General features: G+C 42.8%; 1 protein-coding gene across 1 annotated transcript in view; it reads left to right on the top strand.

Moving 5' to 3' along the window:
* HACL1 (2-hydroxyacyl-CoA lyase 1) overlaps positions 1 to 23,205 on the top strand; it is a 74,309-nt gene extending 51,104 nt beyond the window's left edge. The window contains exons 14-17 of the mRNA XM_077491370.1: positions 604 to 762; positions 5,034 to 5,141; positions 7,323 to 7,509; positions 19,881 to 23,205. Of these exons, the coding sequence (XP_077347496.1) occupies positions 604 to 762; positions 5,034 to 5,141; positions 7,323 to 7,509; positions 19,881 to 19,913 (487 nt within the window). The 3' untranslated portion in view covers positions 19,914 to 23,205. The remainder of the gene's footprint in view (positions 1 to 603; positions 763 to 5,033; positions 5,142 to 7,322; positions 7,510 to 19,880) is intronic.
* The last annotated feature ends 3,261 nt before the right edge of the window (positions 23,206 to 26,466 follow it).

The following is a 26,466-nucleotide window of genomic DNA, read 5'->3' as shown; positions in this document are numbered from 1 at the left end:
CACTATTTAAAAGTCAGCAGCTGCAGTATTTGTAGCTGCTGGCTTTTAAAAAAAGTCCCGGTGGACTCCCGCTTTAAACATGGAAACACCAAGTCCGAAAAAGAGGCCTGGTCCTTAAGTGGTTAATGCAATGCATAGTGAATGGGCCCCCAAAAGCTCATCATTTACTGCTCCAATCTATTATTCAGCCCAAAGCAATGAGCAATACCATTCTAGAATATGTACTTTCCAAGGTATGTTCAGGTTATAGTATGTTTAAATGTTTTATTTATCTTTTAAGTGGCAAAGCTGTAATTCGTTATGACGATCCCTGAAAACACTTCTCTTCAGAGAAGCCTACCCCACCCACACCTAACTGTATTTTCATGTTCTCCATCAGCTCATCCCCCCACAGTCATTACCTTTTTGTTTCAACTTGACCCTCCCTTCTAGATTGTAAGCTCTAACGAGCAGGGCCCTCTGATCCCTCCTGTATTGATTTGTATTGTAAGTGTACTGTCTGCCCTCATATTGTAAAGCGCTGCACAAACTGTTGGCGCTATATAAATCCTGAATAATAATAATAATAATAATAATGACAGTACATTTTGTTGTTTTCTACAGATTAGATGCCGGCACATTTGGTACAATGGGAGTTGGTTTGGGATTTGCCATAGCAGCTGCCATGGTGGTAAAAGATGAATGTCCAGAGAAGAGAGTGGTCTGTGTGGAGGGAGACAGTGCCTTTGGTTTCTCTGGCATGGAAGTTGAAACAATCTGCCGGTAGGGCTCTTTTAGAAAGCAAATCTTGATCGTGTATTGTGTATTGTTGCATTCAAAAATAATTGCACCCTTATCACCCTTATCATTGGAAAAAAAAAAAAAGTACTTTTATGTGTATATCATCATATCCAAATGATACACTATTAAGTCATTTTTATAGTCCAAAATTTCTAACTTTCTATGGTAGCCTATGCGGCCAGCATCTTCAAAAAACCACCGTGAATAAATGCTGAGGGTAGTTCAAAAAAACGTTGCACTGGAGATTATATATATATATATCTCTATTATTTTTATTTAATTTTTTCTATTAAATGTGGCGCCCATTGATCAGCTCTAGGTATATCTGAGGCTCCATTCACATCTTGGCATTCTGAATCTTCTCGATTCTGCCCGTAAATCACAGGATGCCCGTGCGATCCCCGTCACTTCCAATGGCACCCTGATCATGGCCTGATTCCGTCCGCAATTCTGAATGCCAAGATGTGAATGTAGCCTAAGTATTGTCCTCAATGGCAGTACAAGTTATGGAAATTAGATGTATATGATATACTTTTCCTATCTACGGACTGCTGTTCTTGCTGTACATTTGTTCACCGGCTGATATGATTTCCCCGTGCTATTATGGAAATTGTTAATGCTTATGCTCGTCTTCGTCTTCTTCTTCGTCTTCTTCTTCGTCTTCTTCTTCGTCTTCTTCTTCGTCTTCTTCTTCGTCTTCTTCTTCGTCTTCTTCTTCTCCTTCTCCTCCTCATTTTTTGTTTGTTTCAAAAAACAAAAAAAAGTTGCACTTTTTTGTTCTTTAGTACAATATTCTGCAACTATCTATCAAATTTATATTTTCAGAAAGAAACCCCCCACTAAAATGAATATTATTGCACACAAATTCAATTTTTAATGCCTAATTTTTTGGACACAAAAATCAGTAAATATATGTCAAGATTCAAAACTGCATGAAAAATGATGACAAATTATAGTATCCAAAATTATCCACTTATTAACTATAAGTGAGGGACCTAGAAATCTTGCTCTCACTCTGACATTTGCGGGAATATACAGGGAGTGGTAAAAAGTATTTGATCCTCTACTGATTTTGTAAATTTTGCCCACTGGCAAAAAAAGATCAGTCTATAATATTAATGGTAGGTTTATTTTAACAGGGAAAGACAGAATAACAAAAAAATCCAGAAAAACACATTTCAAAAATGTATACCTTGACTTGCATTTTAATGAGTGAAATTAGTATTTGACCCCTTAGCAAAACATGACTTAGTACTTGGTGGCAATCGCAGAGGTCAGATGTTTATTGTAGTTGGCCACCAGGTTTGCACACCTCTTGGGAGGGATTTTGTCCCACTTCTCTTTGCAGCCTGTCTCTAAGGCAATAAGGTTTCGAGGCTGACGTTTGGTAACTCGAACCTTCAGCTCCCTTTACATATTGACTATGGGATTAAGGTCTGGAGACTGGCTAGGCCACTCCCAGGTCCTTAATGTGCTTCTTCTTGAGCCACTTCTTTGTTGCCTTTGCCGTGTTGTTTGGGTCATTATCATGCTGAAATACCCATCCACGACACATTTTCAATGCCCTGCCTGAGGGAAGGCGGTTCTCACCAAAGATTTGATGGCACATGGCCCTGTCCATTGTCCCTTTGATGCGGTGAAGTTGTCCTGTCCCCTTAGCAGAAGAACACCCCCTAAGCATAGCGTTTCCACCTCCATGTTTGATGGTGGGGATGATGTTCTTGGGTCATAGGCAGAATTCCTTCTCCTCCAAACAGGGCGAGTTGAATCGATTTTGGTCTCTTCTGACCACAACACTTTCACCAGACGGGCTGTACATGTGCTTTCTTGAGCAGGGGGACCTTGCCGGTGCTGCAATTCAGTCTTTTACAGTGTAGTGTGTTACCAATTATTTTCTTGGTAACTATGGTCCCATGTAGTTCTGAGCTGATTCCTCACCGTCCATCTCCGCTATGGTCCGATTCTGCAGACGGAGGAAAATCCTATTCTATCCATCTGCAGAGCGGATCGAATGAACGCGGACAGACGGTCCGTGTTCATCCAATCCCCCCATAGAGGAAAGCGGCGATCTGACAGGGCCGTCCCTGCACAGTGTGCAGGGACGGCCCTGTCATCCATGACTCAGCGGGATCAACGGAGCGATCCCCGCTGAGCAAGCGGATGTTCATGGAGCAGATCATCATGGATCCATCCCCTGTGAAAGGGGCCTAAGAGAGTGCTCCTAATCGCAGCTTGTTCGCTGAAGGCCACCCGGGAGTCAGAAATCGTGCTGATTTGAAGGGGGATCAAATACTTATTTCACTCCGTAAAATACAAATCTATTGATAATTTTTCTTAAATGCTTTTTTCTGGATATTTTTGTTGTTCTGTCCCTCACTGTTAAAATAAACCTACCATTACAATTATAGACTGATCATTTATTTTCCAGTGGGCAAACGTACAAATTCTGCTGGGGAGTTTACTTTTTCACTTCACTATACAACATGTGGCACAGTCGCTGTGTGTGTGTGTGTGTGTGTGTATTTGTGGTTGTGTGCAGGGCGACTGGATTTCTTTTCAATTTTATTATCACTTGAATATTTTTTTTTCATTTTAACTTTAATGTTATTGCAAGGAGGTTAACAAGCCCAATGTCATAGTACTGGGTAGGTGAACGGTTCTCTCTATGAAGATATCAGAGATATAATAGACCCCCTAATGTCTCCCCTGCCCTGCACTGCAGGTTATAGAGCACAGATCATTCTTTAATTGCTGCTTCCCAGACTATAGTGGCCAGGGAATTGGAGGGCTGGGCACTTCCAGTATCATAGATAGCAGAAGAGATCAAGGAATAGATGTTCCCTGATCTTCTCCAGCTCGTCATCCTGAAGGCCTTTGTAGTGGCCCTGACCTCCAAGAAACTCAGTGGGTGGGACTGGGAGGGAGTCATTGTAAAGGTGATCGAATGGCTATAAAGCCGCCTGGACCACTTTTACATTAAAGCTGGAAGCTGCCTATATAAAACAGATATAAGCTGCTACTACAGTTGTTAGATTGTTTCTGAATGCTTCAGAGCTGAAGTAAAGACTGATCTCTGCAGATCCTTTTACCATGATTCAGGAGATGACTATTGTAAAAGTGTATCTCAGGCAATAACAAAACAGATGGATTTCAGTTACAATGCGACTACAATTAGGCACCTTAAAGTAGAACTGTGGCCAGACTATGGATGTTCAAATATTTACATATTCCTAAAAAGCTGTAAATGAGCTTCAAAGCTGAGGTTTAGAACACTGTTATTCTGTGAACGGAGGAGGAGTGTATAAATGACAAGATCCCCCTACTCCATTCACAAAATGTGTTGCATTCTGAGAAATCATACATGGAGTTTTGTGAATAGAGGAGCGGGGTTGGAAGGGGAGGGAGAACAGTGCAATCATTTAGGGTTCATGCATATGAATATTTTTAGGCATCTGTGCATCTAGCTATAATTTCCCTGTGCTTTTTCACACCCAGAGAGCTGCAAACGGCTTGACCTGTTTGTGATTGTAGACAGCTGTAGGCTTGTAAACACCAATGCTTCTTTTGCACCAATTCTTCTTTCCACCAACGCATGCGCATCCAACAAGTGTATGTCAGTGTTTGATAGTGGTTACACTTTTATTTTCACTGTGTGCTTGCTGTGATCAGGAACTTCCTTTTCATCTCACACAGTGATTGCTATATGAGATGAAACTGAAAGCTGCTGCTAACCGCAGCCAGTGTGTAAACCATGTGAGACTGCTGTGATTGATCACAGCGATGGCATGGTACAGAGCCACTCTCATTGGCTCTGTATGCTTATTTGGTAAGCTGCACTGTGCAATGGACAGTGCACACACATTGGGATTCTCATGTGAATGCTAGATGGTACGCATGAGCACCCGAAAGGAGATACTGTTTTAAAATGTCCTCCCACCCATTTTATGTGCAACGCCCAAATGGTAAATGGTTGGCGTTTTCTTCAGGTATAGGTTTATCTTTATCTTAAAAGTATACCTACCACTTAGTACTAAACATAGTACTTTGCAGGGGGAAGGATAGACCCGGTCCCTTGACTTTTAAAGTTCTGTGTTCTTCCATCTAGTTTGCCTGCCAGTATTGCAGTGTTGGAGGCTAGGTTGCCTGTGAGTGAATTTTCCACCATCCACTGTAGGCTAAAACTTTTTCAGCCTGAATAGTAACAAAATGTTTTTGAATAATGCAATTAATCAAATTATTTATTTTATTCCCAGGCATAATCTACCCATTATTATTATTGTGGTGAATAATAATGGGATTTACAGTGGGTTTGATGAAGACACTTGGAATGACATGCTAAAGGCTGGAGACCCAGCTTCAGTGTAAGTATTAGAATGCGGTTATGGTTTGTATAAAAAAAAATAAAAAACAAACAAAAAAAAAAACGGTTCAGTTCCTGAAAATGGCCTTTTAAAATGTATAGTAAAGCAAAAAATGTCATTTTGTAACTGACCAATTCTTAGATTTGGTGGCTGAATTAGTGTTTTTTTATTTTTTGGCTTTTTTCCCCCTCTGTTTTCACCTGGTGATCTGACCCATAACACACCCTCCTGTATTAGCGTGCCCCCACTCTGGATAAAAGAGTACAGCTGCCTCTTTGGACAGCAGCATTGTCGGTCCGGGGTGAGTGATGAATGTTAGATGTACTAGCACAGGGCTCAAAATGTCCTGAGTCACTAGCCAGGCCTTAAGAGTTACTCACCACCAGTTGCCCCACCCCTAAATCTGCCCCTAAAAACACTCCCTTGCAAATTATCTCATGAAATTACACTGTTTTTCACAACAATGTTGAAGCAGAATTAAGTTCCAAAAAAATTATATTAACAACAACTTAACAATATTAACATAAACCATATCGGTGCCCATCAAATGCAGCCTCACTGTGCCCATCGATGCAGCCTCACTGTGCCCATCGATGCAGCCTCACTGTGCCCCATCAAATGCCGGTCTATGGGAGCGAGACCTTGTTACACTGCTCCACCGAACACAGACCCAGCTCCGTGAGACACAGCGGAAGATGCCTGCTGTGTGTATGATACACAAGAGGAGGAGAGAGAGGGATGGGAGCGCTGCAGCCTCAGCTCAAAGTGGCACCAGGGCAGTCCGGCCCTGCCGCTCTGTGTCCTCTGGCTGATAATTTCCTTGCTGATCACTTCTGTCAGGAAACAAACAGTCAGCCTGGTCCACCCTGCTCCTCACTCGCCATACATATACGGGTTTCCCTTTAAGAGCCACCAGAGGGCAAACGCCTGCTGCACGTGGCTGGCGGTCATGATAGCCGCCGATCACGTGCACGAGAGCCAGTCAGCCTGTCCTGTCAGGGGAGAGGAGACAGATCGTGTGTTCCTACTAAGTAGGAACAACGATCTGTCTCCTAGTCAGTCCTATCCCCATACAGTTAGAACACACCCAGGGAACACACAGTTAACCCCTTGATCGCCCCCTAGTGTTAACCCCTTCCCTGCCAGTGACATTTACACAGTAATCGGTGCATATTTATACACTGATCGCTGTATAAATGCCGGTGATCCCAAAAGTGTCCGATCTGTCCGTTGCAGCACCATTAAATCGCAGAGCACCGCCATTACTAGTAAAAAATAAATAAATAAACAATAAATCTTTCCCATAGTTTGCAGACGCTATAACTTTTGCACAAATCAATCAATATACGCTTTTTGTGTATTTTTTTTTTTTTTAGTTAATTTTTTACAAAAATATGTAGAAGAATAAAATATATATATATATAATGTATGGCTTAAACTGCTGAAGAATTTTTTTGTTTTTTTAAAAACATTTTTAGGTATATTTTTATTTATAGCAAAGAGTAAAAAATATATACTTTATTTCAAAATGGTCACTCCGTTTTTTGTTTATAGCGCAAAAAATAAAAACCGCAGAGGTGATCAAATCCCACCATAAGAAAGTTCTATTTGTGGGGGAAAAAGCACGCAAATTTTGTTTGGGTACAGCGTCGCACGACCACACAGTTGTCAGTTAAAGCGACGCAGCGCCAAATTGTAAAAAGTGCTCTGGTCAGGAAGGGGTTAAAATCCTCCGGGGCTGAAGTGGTTAACACAAATTTGTGTTATCCAGATATTTACTTCTTATTGTATGTTTCTTGTTCTTTTGGTAGACCTATTAGAGGTAGTGTGTGAAAATCTCAGGAGGTTAGCTGTAGCTGTGATACTGAGACCATTGTAACCTCAGGATTCAAAGTTTAAATTGGATGTACCTGATAAAGTTGGCTTGGGTGTCTAATCAATCTATATACATTACCTATATATACAGTGTATTATACCATTTTAAAAATGTAGAACATAAAGGTCCCTATTTGGATCCAATGTTCTCACCCTATTTTGTGAAAGAATGTACTGTTTTACCGCCCTCAGCTCACTCTCTTGATTGGCTTCCTTTTTCAAAACTTTTTCTGCATTTATTTGAATTCTAGAGAAAACCAATCTTGTGCCGCCACATTTTCCTAATTTTTGTTTTCTTTTCATTAGCACACCTCCTGTTTCTTTAATTCCGAATGCCCATTATGAGCAGGTAATGACAGCATTTGGTGGGAAAGGATACTTTGTGCGGACACCTGAGGAACTGCAGAAGGCGCTGAAAGCCAGCTTCTCTGAGAAACATCTTCCATCTCTGATCAATGTCATGATAGATCCTCAGTCGGACAGGAAGAAGCAGGTAACTCAGTTAAATACCTCTATTTCTGGGAACACCATCCATCTGATTGTAAGAGCTCCTGATACTGTAACTGTAGGTGCCCTTTCCATGCATTTACTACAGAATCTAATACTGTAGTGTTCATAAGCAAAACGCCTTGTGCACTCTCTAATTTATCAGTGATGCTGTGCTTACCAAAGCTCTTCTCCCATCCTGAGCATCCAAACACACTCTTGCAAGGTTGAACTATGTGATAAGGGGCAAAAATAAACTGATGCCCTTTCTATTTTACATTTACAGAGTTTAGATGCTTTTCTTTTAAATCCCAGTTCCACCACAGCTTTGCCAGAATTTAGGGTTTCTGATAAAACTGCGTATTTCCACTTTTGAGAAAACCCCACTATATGTTTGTGTCCCCATTTCTGTGTGTATGTGTGTGTGTGTGTATGTATATGTATATGTATATATGTGTATATATATATATATATATATATATATATATATATATATATATATATATATATATATATATATAATATAATATAATTTAAGGCTGTTCCTGATTAAAATGTTCATGTTCGATTAATTGTTTTTTTGAAATCGACTAATTTTGATTAATTATAATGCACATACAGATCTAACTTTTAGCTGATCTCCTTGCATTGCCACACTGCATTAGTCAGTGGTAATTGTGGTATACACTATATATACAATCACCCAACACTAGTTAGTTTCCACAATCCATGACTTAACTTCACAGTTCACACAAATACGTTTTAAATTCAAACTGTAGCACTGGCGTAAGTAATTTTTTTTCCACAGTAGCGTGACAATCCCTCCACCTCTAGTCTAACTAATCCGTAATCACTCTTACCTTATGGCATGGACCCCTGTGCAAACAGGTGGTCATGCAAGCGGGTATCAAAAGGGTTAACACAGACCATAAACTTTTCTCTCGCGTCTCTTTAGATCTCAGCAAGGACGCCAGGACATGGGTAGAAAGAAAAGATCTAAGTGCTCACCGCTTAAGTATAAGATTTCATTTTTGTGTTCAAACACAAGCTACTCACATAAAGATGATAAAAACACAGCATGTAAAGCCGACAATCGTGTTAGTTTCGTAGGGCAGCAGCGGGTGACGTCATGCGTAGCTCCTCCCCTGTACGCATTACGTTCAATCAGAACTTCAACATCTCCGGACTTCTCCCCCCCCCCTTCCCTTCATTAGAAGATGGAGGCACTTGGGGAAGGGGGAGGGGTCCTGTGAAGTCTATGTCCGTGACGTCACCGGATCTCTGACGGAACTCCCTGAAGACCCAGAAGCCGGCGGAGAGGTGAGTTTGATCGATCAAAAAAATTAACGATTAATCGAGGATTTATAAATATATAAATTACACGTACATACATACATACATTCACAGTATCTCACAAAAGTGAATACACCCTCACATTTTTGTAACTATTTTATTATACCTTTTCATGGGACAACACTGAATAACTGACACTTTGCTATGATGTAAAATATTGAGTGTATAACAGTATAAATTTGCTGTCCCCTCAAAATAACTCAAAACATAGCCATTAAACTGCTGGTAACAAAAGTGAGTACACCCCTAAGTGAAAATTAGCCATTACCCCCCCCCAACCCCGGTGTCATGTGACTCATTAGTGTTACAAGGTCTCAGGTGTGAATGGGGAGCAGGTGTGTTCAATTTGGCGTTATCGCTCTTACTCGCTCATACTTGTCACTGGAAGTTTAACATGGCACCACATGGCAAAGAACTCTGTGGATATGAACAAAAAACATTGTTGCTCTACATAAAGATGGCCTAAGCTACAAGATTGCCAAGATCCTGAAACTGAGCTGTAGCAAGGTGGCCAAGATCATACAGCGTTTTAACAGGACAGGTTCTACTCAGAACAGGCCTCGCCATGGTCTACCAAAGAAGTTGAGTGCACGTGTTCAGCATCATATCCAGAGGCAGTCTTTGGGAAAAAGACATATGAGTGATGCCAGCATTGCTGCAGAGATTGAAGGGGGGGGGGGGATCAGCCTGTCAGTGCTCAGACTACATGCCGCACACTGCATCAAATTGGTCTGCATGGCTGTCATCCCAGAAGGAAGCCTCTTCTAAAGATGATGCACAAGAAAGCCCAAAAACGGTTTGCTGAAGACAGACTAAGCACTGGAACTTATTTGATTCAGATGGTGTCAAGCATGTGTGGCGAAAGTGTCATAGTCTGGGGCTGCATGAGTCCTGTCAACACCGGGCAACTACATCTCATTGAGGGAACCATGAATGCCAACATGTACTGTGACATACTGAAGCAGAGCATGATCCCCTCCCTTCGGAGACTGGGCTGCAGGCCAGTATTCCAAAATAATGACCCCAAACACACCTCAAAGATGACCACTGCCTTGCTAAAGAAGCTGAGGGTAAAGGTGATGTACTGGCCAAGCATGTCTCCCGACCTAAACCCTATTGAGCATCTGTGGGGCATCCTCAAAAGGATGGTGGAGGAGCACACAGTCGCTAACATCCACCAGCTCTGTGATGTCATCATGGAGGAGTGGAAGGGGACTCGAGTGGCAACCTGTGAAGCTCTGGTGAACTCCATGCCCAAGAGGGTGAAGGCAGTGCTGCAAAATAATGGTGGCCACACAAAATATTGACACTTTGGGCACAATTTGGACGTTTTCACTTTTGTTGCCAGCGGTTTAGATATTAATGGATGTGTGTTGAGCTATTTTGAGGGGACAGCAAATTTACACTGTTATAAAAAGCTGTGCACTCACTACTTTACATTGTAGCAAAGTGTAATTTCTTCAGTGTTGTCACATAAAAAGATATAATAAAATATTTACAAAAATGCGAGGGGTGTACTCACTTTTGTAAGATAGTGTGTGTGTGTGTGTGTGTTTGTGTGTACATGTAATTATATATTATATAAAATCTCTCTCTATCCAGTATGGTGGCCTGAGTTTATGGGAGGAGTCGGGGGGGGGGGGGGGGGGTTTATTTAAGCAGCCCATTCATCTGTGGTCTTTGTCGGTTCCTGGGCGTAATTCGTTACGCCGCTAGGCCGACTCTTCCAACTCATTTGGTGTTTGTGAGTTGCGTGTCTGAACTTCCAGCTTCCAGAGGCTTTTGGTTCTCTGTTCATGGTTTTTGTAGATCGTATCTTGCTCAACTGTCACAGGTAGGGTTTGTATATCGGTTCTTCATTTCATGCATCGTTAAAACAGATACTGTTTCACCAAAACCCAGCTACGGAACTTGCGAGTCAATCGTTAAGTCTCCGTATGCAGCCTTATTTTGGTCTCTTGCAAAACACAAACTAGTGGCTTGGTTTGTGAGCACAAACACTAGCTGTTTTTTCATCGGTTTCATTCGTACATTCTCATACCTTGTTGTTTCACGCCACGTAGTAGGCCCATTTCACTTAAAGTGGTTGTAAACCCTTACAAACCACTTTGACCTACAGGTAAGCTTAGATTAAGGCTTACCTGTAGGTCCAAGAAATATCTCATGCGCGGGAGTGACTTCATCGCTGCTCCGGGGGCTGTGAGTGCCCGGAGAAGCGAAGCCCGGAAGAAGATTGAAGCTCCGTACTACAGGGGACAGTGGTGAAATCGCTGGCTCCAACCAGTAATTTTTTTTTTGTACACTTTTGTTATACTTCATTTGCAATAAAAACCTTTGTAAAAGAAATCGCTGGCTCCTGTGTCAGGTAAGTGACACCTAATGGGCTACTATGCGAAGCGTAGTAGCCCATTATGCTTTACCTTTGCAGGGAGACAAAGAAGAAGTAAACCCATGAGGGTTCACTTCCTCTTTAAGCACACTGTCTATCATTTCATAATTGTAAAAATCCACCCAAGTAGACCCAGAGGTTGCCAACATCCCGATATCAGAAATGTATGTATAGGGAGTACCCCCCCCCCAATGAAAGCACTATGGGACTTTAAGGGCAACTAACCAATAACAGAGTATGAGAAAATAGAAATATTGTTCGTATAAAAGATGTGGTGCATACATCACCATAAATCGAATACATGAAAACAAAGAGCATAATTGGATCATGTAAATACAGTTCCTTCATTATTAATCCCGACGCATTTCAGGATTCACTCAGATTCGAATACAGTTGCGCCTGCGACATACTGATTGGTGTCGACTCGTGCTAGTCATTCCATCTCATGCATTTCACGCTCGCAAATTGATGCACACACTTCGTGCCTCTGTCATGGCAAATCATTTCATTTTTTACATACCCTTCACTACGATTCGAATTCAGCCGCATCTGTGACGCACAAATTCATGTCGACTTGTGTTAGTCATTATTTCCTGTTCCATAGACAGGTTCACTGTCAGTCGTTATAGTGACACACCAATTCTTGCCTCTATCATGGCAAATCATTTAATTTATCACATTTAACATACCCTTCACCTCGATTTGAATCCAGTCGCATCTGCTACGCACAGATTTGTACCCACTCGTTCTAGTCATTTCATTCCATGCTACACAGTCCAGTTTGTTGTCAGTCGCAATCACGGCACACTGATCCGTGCCTCTGTCATGGCAAATCATTTCATTTGTTACATTTCGTATACCCTTCACTATGATTCGAATTCAGTCACATCTGCGATGCACTAATTCACGTTGACTCGTGTTAGCCATTGTTATTTCCTGTTCCACAGGTTTGCTGTCAGTCACTGTTGCAACACACCAATTCATGCCTCTGTCATGGCAATCATTTCATTAAAAAAAAGAAAAAAGAAATTAATAATTTCGCTTGTTTCATTTCGCCCTCATTTCATCCTGTATTCCACAGTCCGGTTCACTGTCAATTCACAGTTACAACTGATTCGTGCCTCTGTCGTGGCGCACATTTCAGTCATTTTCATTTCATATACCCAACACGCCAATCCGAGTCCAGTCACTTTAGCAGCACTCTGATTCGTTTTCGCATAATTTCGCTCATTCCGCCCTCATTTCATCCCATATTCCAGTTCGGTATTTGTGTCGCCATCACTTCAATCATTCAGTGGTCTTATTTCGTATATGGTCTGTCATGTTCTCCTTAGGTCCGGCAGTCGCTTTGTGTCAGGTCATTTGTGCATTTTTGTTTCTTTTATCCCGTCATATGCTCTACTGTTGTTCAATGTAGGTCGTATCAGCAACGCAATGGTTTGCTTTTAAATTCAGATAACTGTATGATTTGTCACGTCATTGACAGACACCCCTCAGTACGACTCACCTTACGGTCCAGTTCGAATCCGGACGCAACAAGGCACATCGGCTCACATAGCTTCAGACTAACTGTTCTCAAAGCTGTTTTCCTTCAAATTCCATTCATGGTTTCAAATTTCGTTTAACCATCGTTCACTTCCCGATAAGGTTTCCCTTGCAGTCGTTATAAACTCATCTTAAAGTCGCCTGACCCGTCCACTCATTCACCTTATAATTAGGGTTGCCACATCATCCCTTTAATCCAGGACACATATTAATTACACAGGTTCTAAAGGCTGATTTAATGCAGATAAGGCACCAAGTGAGTTTAATTACCATCTTAATCAGCCACAGAACCTGTGTAATGTGTGTCCTGGATTAAAGGGATGACATGACAACCCTACTTCTAATGGCATAAAGCCACACTCCGTTGTCTGTCATTTCTCCTCTAGGTCAGTTGAGTTGAGGTAGTTCCATCCTGCACCAGGTTGGACGTTATTCCCCCAGGTTCCGGTCAACCTGAGCTTTCGACCTCAAAAACCAGGACTTCACAATTAGGGCAAAAGTCAGCCAGCGCCATTTCACAGGCCGGCGGCGAAAACCTTGCGTTTGCCCCTCTGTCACCCTCTCCGGTTTCAGAGAACGGCAGCGTGCAGTCCCTCAGGGGATGGACGATCCCCAAGTTAACAGCGGAACTAAGGCGTAGGGGCTTGCCCTTCCCTGCTACAGTCAGGAAAGCTGAGCTCTTCAGGCTCCTCCTACCACCACCAGCAACAGACTGGCCCAGCTCCCAGCTGGCATCTCTTCAGTCCAAGTCCTCGGCCATTTCTCAGCTTCACATAAAAATTTTGTTTTGTGTACGAGCTGCCTGCGCCTCATTCTTCCCACATCCTAAGATTAAATTCCTTAATTCCTTCAGAGGAATTGTCCTTGAAATACGCTTCAGTCGACATGGCGATCCAGGCCATTTTCAAAATAGGCACAAGCGCCTTGCTCTCTAAACCTGACATATCAGACGCATGTAAGCTTCTACCCATCCAACCGTTCCTCTGGTGCTGGCACGGCATTAAATTAAGAGTCATATTACTTCACCACTAAACTGACCTTCAGCTCTTAAAAAATAAAACAAAAAAACAAAAAACAACCTGTGGCTCTTTGACACATTAGCACAGTCCCTCACTTGGATTCTGGCACACAGTGCCAGATGGTAATTTATTGTCCAGATGACTTCCTGCTAATCGAACAGCCCAGTGTGCCCCCAGTGGACCTAGATAGGTTAAGAGTGGTGTTTGGGTCATTGTGCCCATATCAGAATGCAAATTGGAAGGCCCAGCACACTCTCTCACCTTCCTTGGGGTCAACCTTGACACTCGCTCCATACAGGCCAGCCTGCCAGCCCCCCCCCCCCCCCCCAAACCGATTCGTATCAGGTCGGTTCTTCATGACTACCTGTGCACAGGGGTGTGCTAAGAAATGGCTTCAATCCCTCTTAGGGATGCTCAACTTCGCAATGAGAATTATTCCCCAGGGATAATCTTTTATTTCGCGCCTCTTGCTCTCTCAGACACAGGACCCGATCAAATCCTTAGACAAATCCGCTACTGCTGCTGTGTCTAGTCTATGTAGGATGAGTTCCTTACTAGTTGGAATGGTAATTCCATGTTTATACCTTCACTATTGCCTTTATCACTGCAGATAGTAACGTATACCGCAGCCTCCACAGGCTTCAGTGCATTTTTTGGCCATCATTGGTTTGCAGGACCGTGGCCTCAGAAGATGCTCCTAATCCCTGGGTTCATCCAGTCTTCCTCATTTCGAGCTATACCCGATCGTGGCAGCCGCTCACGTCTGGGGCCATACCTGACAACGAGGCCATGGCCGATGTCGTTAACAATGGCAGGTTCAAGTCACTCCCTGTTATATCCTTCCTATGCAGGCTGGTACAATTATCCCTGCAGCATCGGTTCCATGTGCACTGCACATACATTCAGGGCAAGTGCATCGTCACAACAGATGCACTGTCTCTTTTTAAACTCAATTTCATCTTTCCATCAGAAACCCGGAGCCGACCCAACGTCATCTCTTATCCCACCTTTGTCTCAGCTGACATTGGGTTAAAGCAGTACCCTCACAGCGTGACCCAGGTCACCAATCAGTCCTTATCCCGCAACACACTGAAGGCCTACCACACAGCTTGGAATGCCTTTTGCAAGTTTCTGGCATCCTGTCCCATGGCAAGGTTAACAGTCACCAAGCACATACTAGCTTTCATTTCATATTGCCACACTAAGTTGGCTCTATCACACAACATCATCATATACTTAGCCGGCATCCAACAATTCCTGGCCTTACAGGATCTCGCAAAGCAAGCCATCCTCCTTTGCAACCCATGCCATCCGAGCCATTTCCATGCGGCATTCAGAAGCAGCAGCCCATAGCCAACTCCAAATGCTTGCCCATCACGAGTTCCATCTTCAGAGACATGTCATTCATCCACTCGTTCCCCATTTGGCCAGCTTGGTCATTCAAGTGGCCATTTACCTGGCCTACTGCCGTTTCTGCAGCCTAAGCGAGTTTACCAGTAATAGCCCTGCCGCTCAGGTACTGTGTAGACGTCGCCTGGCTCGCTTCCAAGATCATTTTCATTCTCCACCTCGCAGTATTCAAAACCCAGCAATCTGACCCTGGGTGTCGACATCCGTCTTTTCAAGACAAACCGTAAATAACACTAAACCAGTAAAGTGCTTTCAACCCTACCTGAATGTTTTTGCCAGGGCACACTTCAGGTCCATTTTATGATGTAAGTCTTGTGGCGCGTTCATGTGGTTCACATTCATCCCGGTTAAAGGGCTTCGACCATAAAAGTGTGTGTGTGTGTGTATATGTATATGTATATATATATGTGTGTATATATATATATATATATAATATAATATAATATAATTTTTTTTTTTTTTATATATATATATATATTAAATATAATATTGTGAGATTAGCTCATGGAGTTCACCTTTTTCTGGGGGGAAAAGGGTCAGCGTGCAGGCAATTTCTTTAAAATCTGGCAGGTTGTCTGGTTTATTTAGCAGAGGTATGCACAATAATGAAAAGAAACAAATAAATAATAAAGCAAATCCTTGCCGTCCGGGGCGAAACTATACAGCAGACTTCTTCTCTGTACGGTGTGGGGCTGGTCCTCGACACCCACAAAACGTGTGGTAAAGCAAACCTTCTTAAGTCCAAACAGAGCTCTCAATCAGATTCCCTTCTGAGTCTCAAGACAGAGCTCTCCTGTACTCTCTTCCTGCTCATTTAAAGTCCACCTGAGCGTGGACTCAGGTGGACCACAAGATCCAGCGCGGATTCCGGTTCAGTCTCTTATAACAGAGCGCATGCAAGGTAAAATATAGTTATCCATTACTTCCTCACATACTGTCACAAATCTTGCCCCTGCGGCTGAGCACTTGTCCCAAGCATACAGTGCATGCGGGAGAGGGCATTCGCATTGTTTTGGAGCTTGCCCGGCCTATGCTCTACTGTAAACTTAAAGGGCTTTAAAGCCAGGAACCATCTTGTCACGTGGCCATTTATCTGTCAGGTACTCACCAAAGCCAAAGTGCTGAGAGCGGCTTCCCTTGTAGCTGGGTGCACAGTACCCCTGAGGGTGGAACAGTGGGTACAGGGCACGGAGAGGCACGGGTTGGCAGCAGGTGACTAGTATGCAGAAGGTCTTCTGAAGGAAGAAGTAAATGCCTGCCAGGGGTTCTAACACCTGGAGTGAAGGCCGAGGGTCAAACACAGGTATCAGTCTGTGAGACAGAGGATATTCCAGAGGCAGGCCGTGGGTCAAACACAGGTAACAGTCCGTGAGCCAGCAAGGCTAAGTGCAGAAAACAGGGGATATTCCAGAGGCAGGCCGAGGGTCAAACACGGGTATCAGTCCGGGAGTCGGCAAGGCTACGAGCAGGAAGTCCATTTAACAAGCCAGGGGTCAGATCAGGAGAGAATCAGAGTAGTCTTCAAGCAATCCGGGTCACAACAGGAAGTGGTCAACAGGAACAGGAAACAAGAACACAGGTGAGCTGAGTAGACAAACCAGCAAAGACACAGAGCACATTGATGCCTTTTATAGGCCTGTCAGGCCAATCAGGTAAGGCCCATAGCCATGTGCATAGGTTTGCACATGCGTGTACGACATTGTATCGTATCACGCATATGCGTGCGTCGTTGTGCAGCTCTTCCCCGCAGGCGCACGGGGAAGTGCCGACGTTGAAGTCTGGTGATTCTCTGACATTATCTCCCTGTTGTCGCACATCCACTTTAGGGGAGCATGGTCGGTGACCAGCTTAAATGACCTCCCCAACAAATAATATTTCAGGGAGTCTAAGGCCCATTTAATAGCGAGAAACTCCTTCTCAACAATGGCATAGGTTTTCTGGGTTTTTTTCATGCTTGTTCAGTTTTCGGCTCGGGTATACAACCAGATCCTCCTCGCCATCTCTGTTCTGGGATAGTACAGCCTCTAGGCCCACCTCAGAGGCGTTTGTCTGTACCACGAACCCCTTCGTGAAGACCGGGTTCACCAGCACCGGTAGTACACATAGGGCCTGCTTTAATTTCTGAAACGCCTCCTCAGCTTCAGGATTCCATTTGACCATGACCGACCCTCTACACTTCGTCAGATCGGTCAGAGGGGCAGCAATGGTGGCAGAGTTGGGTATAAACCATCTGTAATGCCCAGGAAGGCCCAAACTTGTTTCTTGTTTACCGGTTGCGGCCATTTTTAAATTGCCTCAGTCTTATTGGACTGAGGCTTGACCAGTCTCCAAGTTATTTGGCTTCCTTCAGGCCTATGGCACTTTTTTTGGGGGTTGGCCGTGAAACCCGCTTCCCTAAGGGAATCTATCACTGCCTGTACTTGGGGCAGGTGTGACTTTCAGTCTGGGCTGTGGGTGGAAAAAAAAAGGCTGCATACGGGCGATGTGGTCTCAAAGTTTTGTCCATCATTCGCTGGAACGATGCAGGGGCCCCATGCAGACCAAAACGCATCCACTTGTACTGAAACAAGCCCTCAAGAGTGGAAAAGGCAGTCTTCTCCTTAGTCGATTCAGTTAGCGGTATTTGCCAATAACCTTTCGTTGGGTCTAGGGTTGTTATGTAGCGAGCCTGTCCCAACCTCTCCACGAGTTCGTTGACCCGAGGCATAGGGTATGCATCAAACTTGGACCCACTGTTGAGTTTACCAAAGTCGTTACAAAACCTGATAGTGCCATCGGGTTTTGGGACCAGCACTATGGGGCTCGACCAATCACTATGGGACTCTTCTATCACGTCCAACTCTAACATATTTTTGATTTCCTTCGCGACTACCTCTCGCCTGGCCTCTGGGATGGCTTTAGATTTATGCAAACCCCAGGTTCCGTCACTATATCATGCTGGATCACCTTGGTCAGTCCGGGTAAGGAGGAAAGATGTCTCTATTTTTCTATACAAACGCCCTTTGTTGTACCATGGACAGGCAATCCATCCGTAAAAGCGTGTGGAACATGTAACATGTTATCAAAGGTTAACTTGTCCTTTAAGTGTATTTTAAAAGTGCATTTTTATTCTGTCGTATGGCTCTTTGATTACTTCAGCAACTGTACTTGGTGGAAGGAGAGTAATTGTGCCATTATGTCAGTGTGACCAGGGCAGATGGCATGTAGAGAGATGTGCAGAATGGAAGAGAGCTCTGAAGAGATGTGCAGAATGGAAGAGAGCTCTGAAGAGATGTGCAGAATGGAAGAGAGCTCTGCACAGATTGCACAAAGATAGCTAGAAATGTGAATGCTACAAGGGCAGAGGGCGGGATAGGGGAATGCTTATGGGTGTGACCAAGGACAGTCTGTGATTAATGCCCCTAGCATCGCTAATTCAGAGAAAGCCAGCACTGTAGTGACAGCTCCCTCTAGTGCTAAAACATGGGTCAAGTCTGTGATGGCAAGGATGCTGAGCAGCCTGGGCCATGCAGGGCAGGAACAGAAGCTACTGCCATGTCGGCAGGATCTAATAACCGTGTTAATGCTGCAAGGAGGGTACTGTGATTTAACTGAAAACCTTGAAGCAGGAGTTGGGCCTTAAAGTACTTTTCCCTCCATGAAGCCAATTGTAAGCTAGTGAAGGAACAATATAGTGTCTTAAAGCAGGCTTGAAAAGACATAAATATAAGAGTTGCCATTGTGTGTGTGTGTGTGTGTGTGTGTGTGTTTTTTTTTATTTTTTAAGTGCAAGCTTTAGGCCGGTCACCCCCACCCCTTTCTTTGCTTTACTAGTTAGTGATATGCTGCCTAGGAACAAGCAAGCAGTATGGAAGTCCGCTCTTAATGACTGCATGCTTGTTCAAGGTCAGTGACTGACTGGGTAGTGAATTGAGGATCAGGATAAAAGCCCTGCACGATTTACACGTGTTTTTTGTCCTCCTAGGTTTACCAAGTACACTTTAAATTTGTTTTAAAATGTTAGGCATAAGGATTGGTATGGTAGCTCAAGTGTTAACCCAAGTGTTTGGGCTAGTGTGTCGGCATTCTTTTGCTGCATTTGACGTGCATTGTACATGCATATCAAATGCAGGTTTACAGGTGCCCATTGACCACGGTTGTATTTCTTCTTTTTTTATTTTATTTTTTATCAGAAATAACATTTAATGCATTTTAACTACGGTAATAAACCCAACAAGCACAACCAATATATAGATCAACTACTGTTTTTTTTTTTTTTTTTTTTTTTACTTGCTTTGTAGTGCATATTTTCATACCATAAAGGTCCTTATTGAGGTGCATTTGGTTTGACAAAGAAGGTCAAATTAAGCAACAAATCATTCAGATGCAAAATGATTATGTTTGTTCTTGCAACGTGCACTAGCTGAACGGTGTTTGTATGCTTTCCTTCAATCTGCCAATCTGTATGACTTTTTTAACCTGGCCAGTTAAAAAATGTAACTTGTATAAAACTATATGAGACAACATTTTTATTAAAAAATGTATATATATATGTGTGTGATATATAATATATATATATAGAGAGAGAGAGACACACACAAACACACACTTTTATTTTTTTATTTTTTTTCAATTCTGGTGAGGTGAAGACTAAATTTCGCCATTTTTCTTTTTTTTTTACAGGAGTTCCACTGGCTCACTCGTTCTAACCTGTGATTGGCTGTCACTGTCCACATGATGGAAATTACGTTTCAAAACCAAAAGATACATAACCGTTCACACATGATGCAGTAAAATCAGTAGTAAGCAATTTCTCCAGCTTCACAAAAAAATGTGTGTAGCTGGAATCAATACAATTTTTTTTTTTTTATGTAAAACCTAAGGGAAATATGATGGCTGCCGTTGCTTCGTTCTGAAAAAATGCTAGCTGCCTGGCTTCTATGCACACCCTCTGGCTTTAATAATTTAGGTCACTTGCCAGTATTCTAATTGCACACATTTCTGGAATAGGCTCAGCAAGTAATGGGTGCTGCAGCCCTCTGGAGACTGGAACCATGCACAGTACAGTGTACCGTTTGGTGTACACTCAGAATAGTATTTGGTAAATACTTAGAATAAGAGTACAAATCAGGAATGTCACAGTAAATTCCTTATCAACATACCACATTGATGACCCAAAGCAAGATGGGGAACGTGACAGGCAGGCATCTATTCAAAAAAGATTGATTAGCACAATATAACTTTAACCAACACTTAAATATTTTTTTCCTACTGAAGTAAGAAGCTTCTGACTTCCATACTCAACCTAAAAGAGAGGATTGAACAATGGCTGCTGACCAGATCATAGACCATCTTCACCAGTGGCTGTTCTTATACCAGGCACTGGGTTACAACACTGCCTGTCCGTCCAGAACTTATATACTGAATATTTGATTCAGTCGGTTCATTTGACTAGTATTCCGCACTGCGTGCGCTAGGCAGTTATTAAACCAACCTGTCAAGATGTGCAACATTAGCCAAAGGAAAATTCAACTCGCATTAAGACAATGGAAAGTGCCTGCAAGTAACTTTGGCACGCTCCAAACCCCTTTTCCATGCATCTGGTGAGATCCTCCCTGCTCTGATTATCACTGAATCAAGGCCTTGGCTTCCCACCTAGTTCCTTTCATCTACACCAGTGAGCGTACTAGGATTGTCTGAGACTTCTTTTTATTGTGTGTCAAATGAATCGCTGTGTGCACAAAGGATTTTGGTCATGATATTAGTACTAAGTGTTAAATTTAAGTGACCGTGTAGCCTTATAATCATTCATTTTAATATTTTGGTAAACCTCAGACATGAAATCTGGACAAACCATATTCCTCTATAGTGTGTACTTGTCTCAATCCAGAGCACTAGGGCTCAGTTCACATATATGCGGTGCAAAACATTGCATGTGATTCACATAGGAATCTCACTGCATTCCTGTGCAAATCACATGTGATGTCTGTGCGGTGCGATTTGAGCCATTACTTTGGCTCAAATTTCACCGCATCCACACAAAAAAGGTGCAGGACCCTTTTTTTATTTATTTTTTTTATTTTTTCCCAGCACTGGAATCAGATTGCATGAGTGTTAACACCTATGCAATCTGATTCTGTCAATCGCACTGCATTTTGTGAACCATTTTGAGGTGTTGTTAACATTGACAAGTGCTGTGGTTCGCGTGAACGCTGTTCGATTTCAATGTGGTGTGGGAAATGCACAGGATTCACTGCGTTTCTAGCACCGCATATATGTGGACCAAGCATATGTGTCATTTCTGTCCCCTGTCTTTCCTCTGCTATCAGCATGAGCCACTTCTGGCAAGTTTTCCTGACACCAATAGAAAAATGGTGACGGGTGGGATCTCCAGTTTATTGACGGCCTCAGATCTGTTGCTTTTGTGTTGTGTGGAGGGGGTGTGTCCCTTCCCTCCAATCACCTTTCAGAGCTCCCCTCACTGATGTAACTTCAGCTCTCCACCCCCTGCTTTCCAGAGCTGAGAGATACTGTGTAAAATCTGCAATTTGAATGGATGTAGAGGAAAGATGGCTGTAAATGGACAGGTACTAATTGTGTAGGAGGATTTCTTTCATCTGTGTATCACCTGAGGCCAGTCAGGTCACTGGGTATATGTGAAGGTATACAACTACATTAAATCTATATGGAGTTCTGATTCCCAGCTACTAAATTACACACAGAATAAATCCCGTTTCATTGCTGTGGGTTGCTACATGTAAGATTTTGCACCTTGTGATAAGAACTCTTTTTTTGATGTTAAGTTGTGATCACTGACAGGCTCACTTTAAGGCATCCAATTCCAATTTACTTTAGCACACCACTGAATGTTAAATATCAAGTTCTAGTTGGACTTCAGCATGTTAATCAGCACGTCAGCACTTTATGAGCAGATCACTTAGGAGACTGAATACCTTGCATTGTTTGACCTTTGCAGTCATTAGCTTTTCTTGGTACTGCAACATAGCAGGTGTGTAATGTTATGTTATTGAGAGATCTGGAAGATCAGTAAGGTGGTGTGATGCATGCTCTATTAACCCTTCCTTCCAGTAGTTGTTGGAATGAGCTTTAACTTTTTTTTAAAGAGTTCATAAAGCTTTGTTCACACAACGTGATTTGATCCGTGCCCTGTCAAGTGCCATGTGCACAGGTGTTCAGGTGTTGCATGCATCCCTGTGCCAGCGGTCACAGCGCTGCTCCCAATTAGACATATGTGCGGGTAAAAGGCCTGGAATGCACCTAGGGTGTGTTCGGGACACACACCCACATGTACCCGCACCAACACAGATATCATATTGGGACACAGTGGCTGTGTCCGTGCAGCCGCCATCTCCAAATAGACATGAATGGGACTGCCCACACAGGAATACACAGAACACTTGTGCGTCCCTGTTCAGGTAAGCATGGCCCTGCATGGGGCATGGATCAAAATTGCCCCTTGTGACTGAGGACCATATCTGAAGTATACAATTTTGACTATAAAAGTCTTCCTTGGGTCACTCTGAGCTCCTGCTAAGGCTAAATAGAGTGATTACATGTAGGTTTATCAGCAAATTGCCCAGGCCTATAGATTATTTCATACTGTCAAAGAGTATTAGTATTGCTAGTGATGTCAGCAAAAGCATTACAGTCCATTCTATTTGTTTGTTTTTGCGGAGCATTAGCTGCCCTTTTCGGACACTAGTGGGACCCTTTTAACTCCCGCTAGCGGCCGAAGAAGCGGTTACACGCCTGTGTTTCGGAGCTTCTGAAGTGCTTTTCAGGTGCTTTGGGAGTGCTGTATACAGAGACTGAATAATTCACAATGAATTAATTGATTTAAACACATTTCTATAATATAGTATAGATTAAGTTGGTATATTAATCAAAAGCTATATATTATATTGAAATGTAACATGCTTTATATGGAAAAATGCCTCTGTCCCATGTAATGATTGTAGCACTAATAAAACAAACAAATTAAAATGTGTACATGTCTCTAGTTTATTTTTATTTTTTTTAAACACCGCTGAGATTGTAACAGATTATGAAAATTATGAAATAATTTTTTATTTGTATCTGAAAATGTAGATTTTATCAGGAAGGTGTGTTTATTGAAATGTATATGTATGATGACATATTTGTGCAAAATTGCTGATCTCATTGAAAATAAATGCTCAGGATTTATCATTGCACTATTAAATATGTCCAGCAGATGTCAGGATTATCAAAGAATTCCCCCAAAAATGGCATCATGCCGTGGAATTCGAATTACAAACAACTTTCCTGGCGTCTTCATGGCAGTATACATATGGTCCAGCCGGATTATTGGATGGTCTGTATAGACCTCCAAGACGCTTATTTGTATATACCAGCTTATTGTCGTATGTATGCTGCCATGTTTAGGCACCAGGAAAGGAAAATTACGTAAAGGTAAGTATTCAATTATCCGTTTTCCTGGTGTCTCCATAGCAGCATACATGCAGCAATATATGCAAATCAGCTTCTTGGAGACCATCCAGTCACCTAGCAGGACCATATGTATACTGACTTGGATGGACACCAGGAAAGAAAAATTACAGAAAGGTAAGTATTCAATGTTCCGGAATTTACAGGAATCCTCTATACCAGTGATGGCGAACCTTGGCACCCCAGATGTTTTGGAACTACATTTCCTATGATGCTCATGCACTCTGCAATGTAGTTGAGCATCATGGGAAATAAAGTTCCAAAACATCTGGGGTGCCATCAGTGCTCTATAGTATGTGTCAAACACAAGGTCTGCAGGCTGAATTTAGATGGAACGTGGTGGAACTCAATTTCACCACCTCCGACTCTCGCGCTCCACTCCCTTGCAGCTTTTCTTGTGCCAGCTCTCACAGATCCTTGCCTAATAAGGGCTATGGAGGAAGATGTGTGCAGAGGTGGAGGATGGGGGGGAGAGAGGGCCAGAGGTCAGAGCTGAGGAAGAGTGGAGATAAAATGTGGACAGCCTGTGAAAGAGAGCTGAACTCTGCACCCTGTGCATAGCATACCCCTAAACCCTTAATGCAGTTTGGTTGATTTACTAAAACTGTAGCGTGCAAAATCTGGTGCAGCTGTGAATGGTTGGTAGCCAATTAACTTCGAACTTCAGCTTGTTCATTTAAGCTGTGAGCAAAAAAAAAAGTAAAAAAAAAATCTGGTAGCGGATTGACTTCTATGCAGAGCTGCACCAGATTTTGCACTCTCCAGTTTGGCCACACATACAGTAGGTAGATTCAATGTCAGATCAGCAAGTTTGCCAGCCCTTGGTATTGTACAAGAGCCTACCATTTACATAATATATCTACTCTGTCCCTGCTAATACAAAGTAAACCTTTGTATTAAAGGGTTCTTTTAACTGCTTCCAGACCGCCTCACGTACATTTACTGGGGCAGGGCGGCCCGGGAGCACAAAATTAGGTACCAGGGAACACGTTTAACCCCTTGATTGCCCCTGTAGTTAACCCCTTCCCTGCCAGTGTCATTTATACAGTGATCAGTGCATTTTGTTTAGCACTGATCACTGTATTGGTGTCACTGGTCCCCAAAAAGTGTCACTTGGGGTCAGATTTGGAGTTTTCTGTATTTAAATGTATTCGGTGGAGTATTTGCACCACATCCCGGGATAAAGGTGTATACATTAAGAGAAGAGAATTGGGACTTTAACGGTGCTGTAAACTTCCTCCTGGAATAATAAGTCGTACGTCATGTAAAGTAAAAAATATTTTTAATAAATTGATAAAAGGAGTGTCTCAACTTTGAGACACCACTCTAAAAACATTTCACAGCATCATACCACTAAACCTCATTACCTCTCCCAAGTCTCCAAAAAGTATCGCCCCCTCTAATAACTGATCAGATATAACAGAATATCAGAAAATACATCAGTGGAGGGAGATGGCACCAAGGAGACAGCCACAACCCAATGCGTTTCGCCTTGTCGGCTTCTTCAGGGGGTTCTAGTGGAGGGTGGATGGGTAAGTAGTGATGCTGTAATAGAAATAGATAATATACATCCAAATATACAAATTTCATAACTCAATAGTCATGATGTACATAGAAACATGAATTTACATTTAGAATATTGATTCTTGGGGACCGAGGGCACTAGTGTGTAATACAAGTGATCGTTCAGCATAGAGCAGGTAGGAGATCAGCCCAAAGAGGGCCCTGCCTAGATAGGCCGACTGAAGATATACAAAGGTTTAATGATTCAGCCAATCCCAATCCACATATAAAGAAACCACTACAAAAAAGGACTTAATATGATGAACAAAAAATTTCCCCACCATATCCATTCCATCTCAAAACCAATCAGTATTGCACATAAAATTCCATACCTTGGAAGCAGTATCAACTTAGAATAGGGAATAACTTGCTAAAAAAAAAAAAAAAAGAAAAACTCCATACAATAGTGGCAGGCATGATAAGAATCTGTAATCAACATGAGAAGATATACTTTCTTTAATACCTATAGTCATCAAAACAGCCCTGTCATTTCATCCAATAAAGGTTACAAATAACATACCTTATTTATCTATTGTTCTTAAACATATAGATTGGAAGGTCTGCTCTGCCAGCACTGTGTACTTCCCAGGTACAGACCCACAACTAACAATGAACAAAACTGCTTTAAAGGGGGTTATAAACCCTCATGTTTTTTCACCTTAATGCATCCTGTGCATTAAGATGAAAAAACACCTGGCGGTGACCGGCCCCCTGTTTTACTTACCTGAGCCCTGGAACTTCACCTGGCGGAGACATGCTCTTTTTCTGCCCGGGGTTCTTGCCTCTTGATTGGATAGATTGATAGCAGCGCAGCCATTGGCTCCCGCTGCTGTCAATCAAATCCAATGGCCCAAGGGCGCAGGCCGAGTTTCTGGATGCCGAATGATGGATTCGGGAGCACGCCCGCAAGGTAACCCCCTCGGGAGAGCGCTTCTCCTAGGGCAGTGATGGCGAACCTTGGCACCCCAGATGTTTTGAAACTACATTTCCCATGATGCTCCACTACACTGCAGAATGCATAAGCATTATGGGAAATGTAGTTGCAAAACATCTGGGGTGCCAAGGTTCGCCATCACTGTCCTAGGGGGTTATCTGATGTAGGGAGGAGCCGCGACAGCTGTCGGAGGACCCCAGAAGACTAGGTTCGGGGCCAAAATGAGCTGCACAGGGGAGGTAAGCATGATATGTATGTTAAAAAAAAAAAAAAACCCTTTCAATC

This window comes from Lithobates pipiens, unplaced genomic scaffold (assembly GCF_037356315.1).
Source record: "Lithobates pipiens isolate NorthernLeopardFrog02 unplaced genomic scaffold, aLitPip1_a1.2 Scaffold_19, whole genome shotgun sequence".
Classification (NCBI taxonomy): domain Eukaryota; kingdom Metazoa; phylum Chordata; class Amphibia; order Anura; family Ranidae; genus Lithobates; species Lithobates pipiens.
The sequence above is the reverse complement of the archived record's forward strand: the minus strand, read 5'-3'. Positions and strand labels throughout refer to the sequence as shown.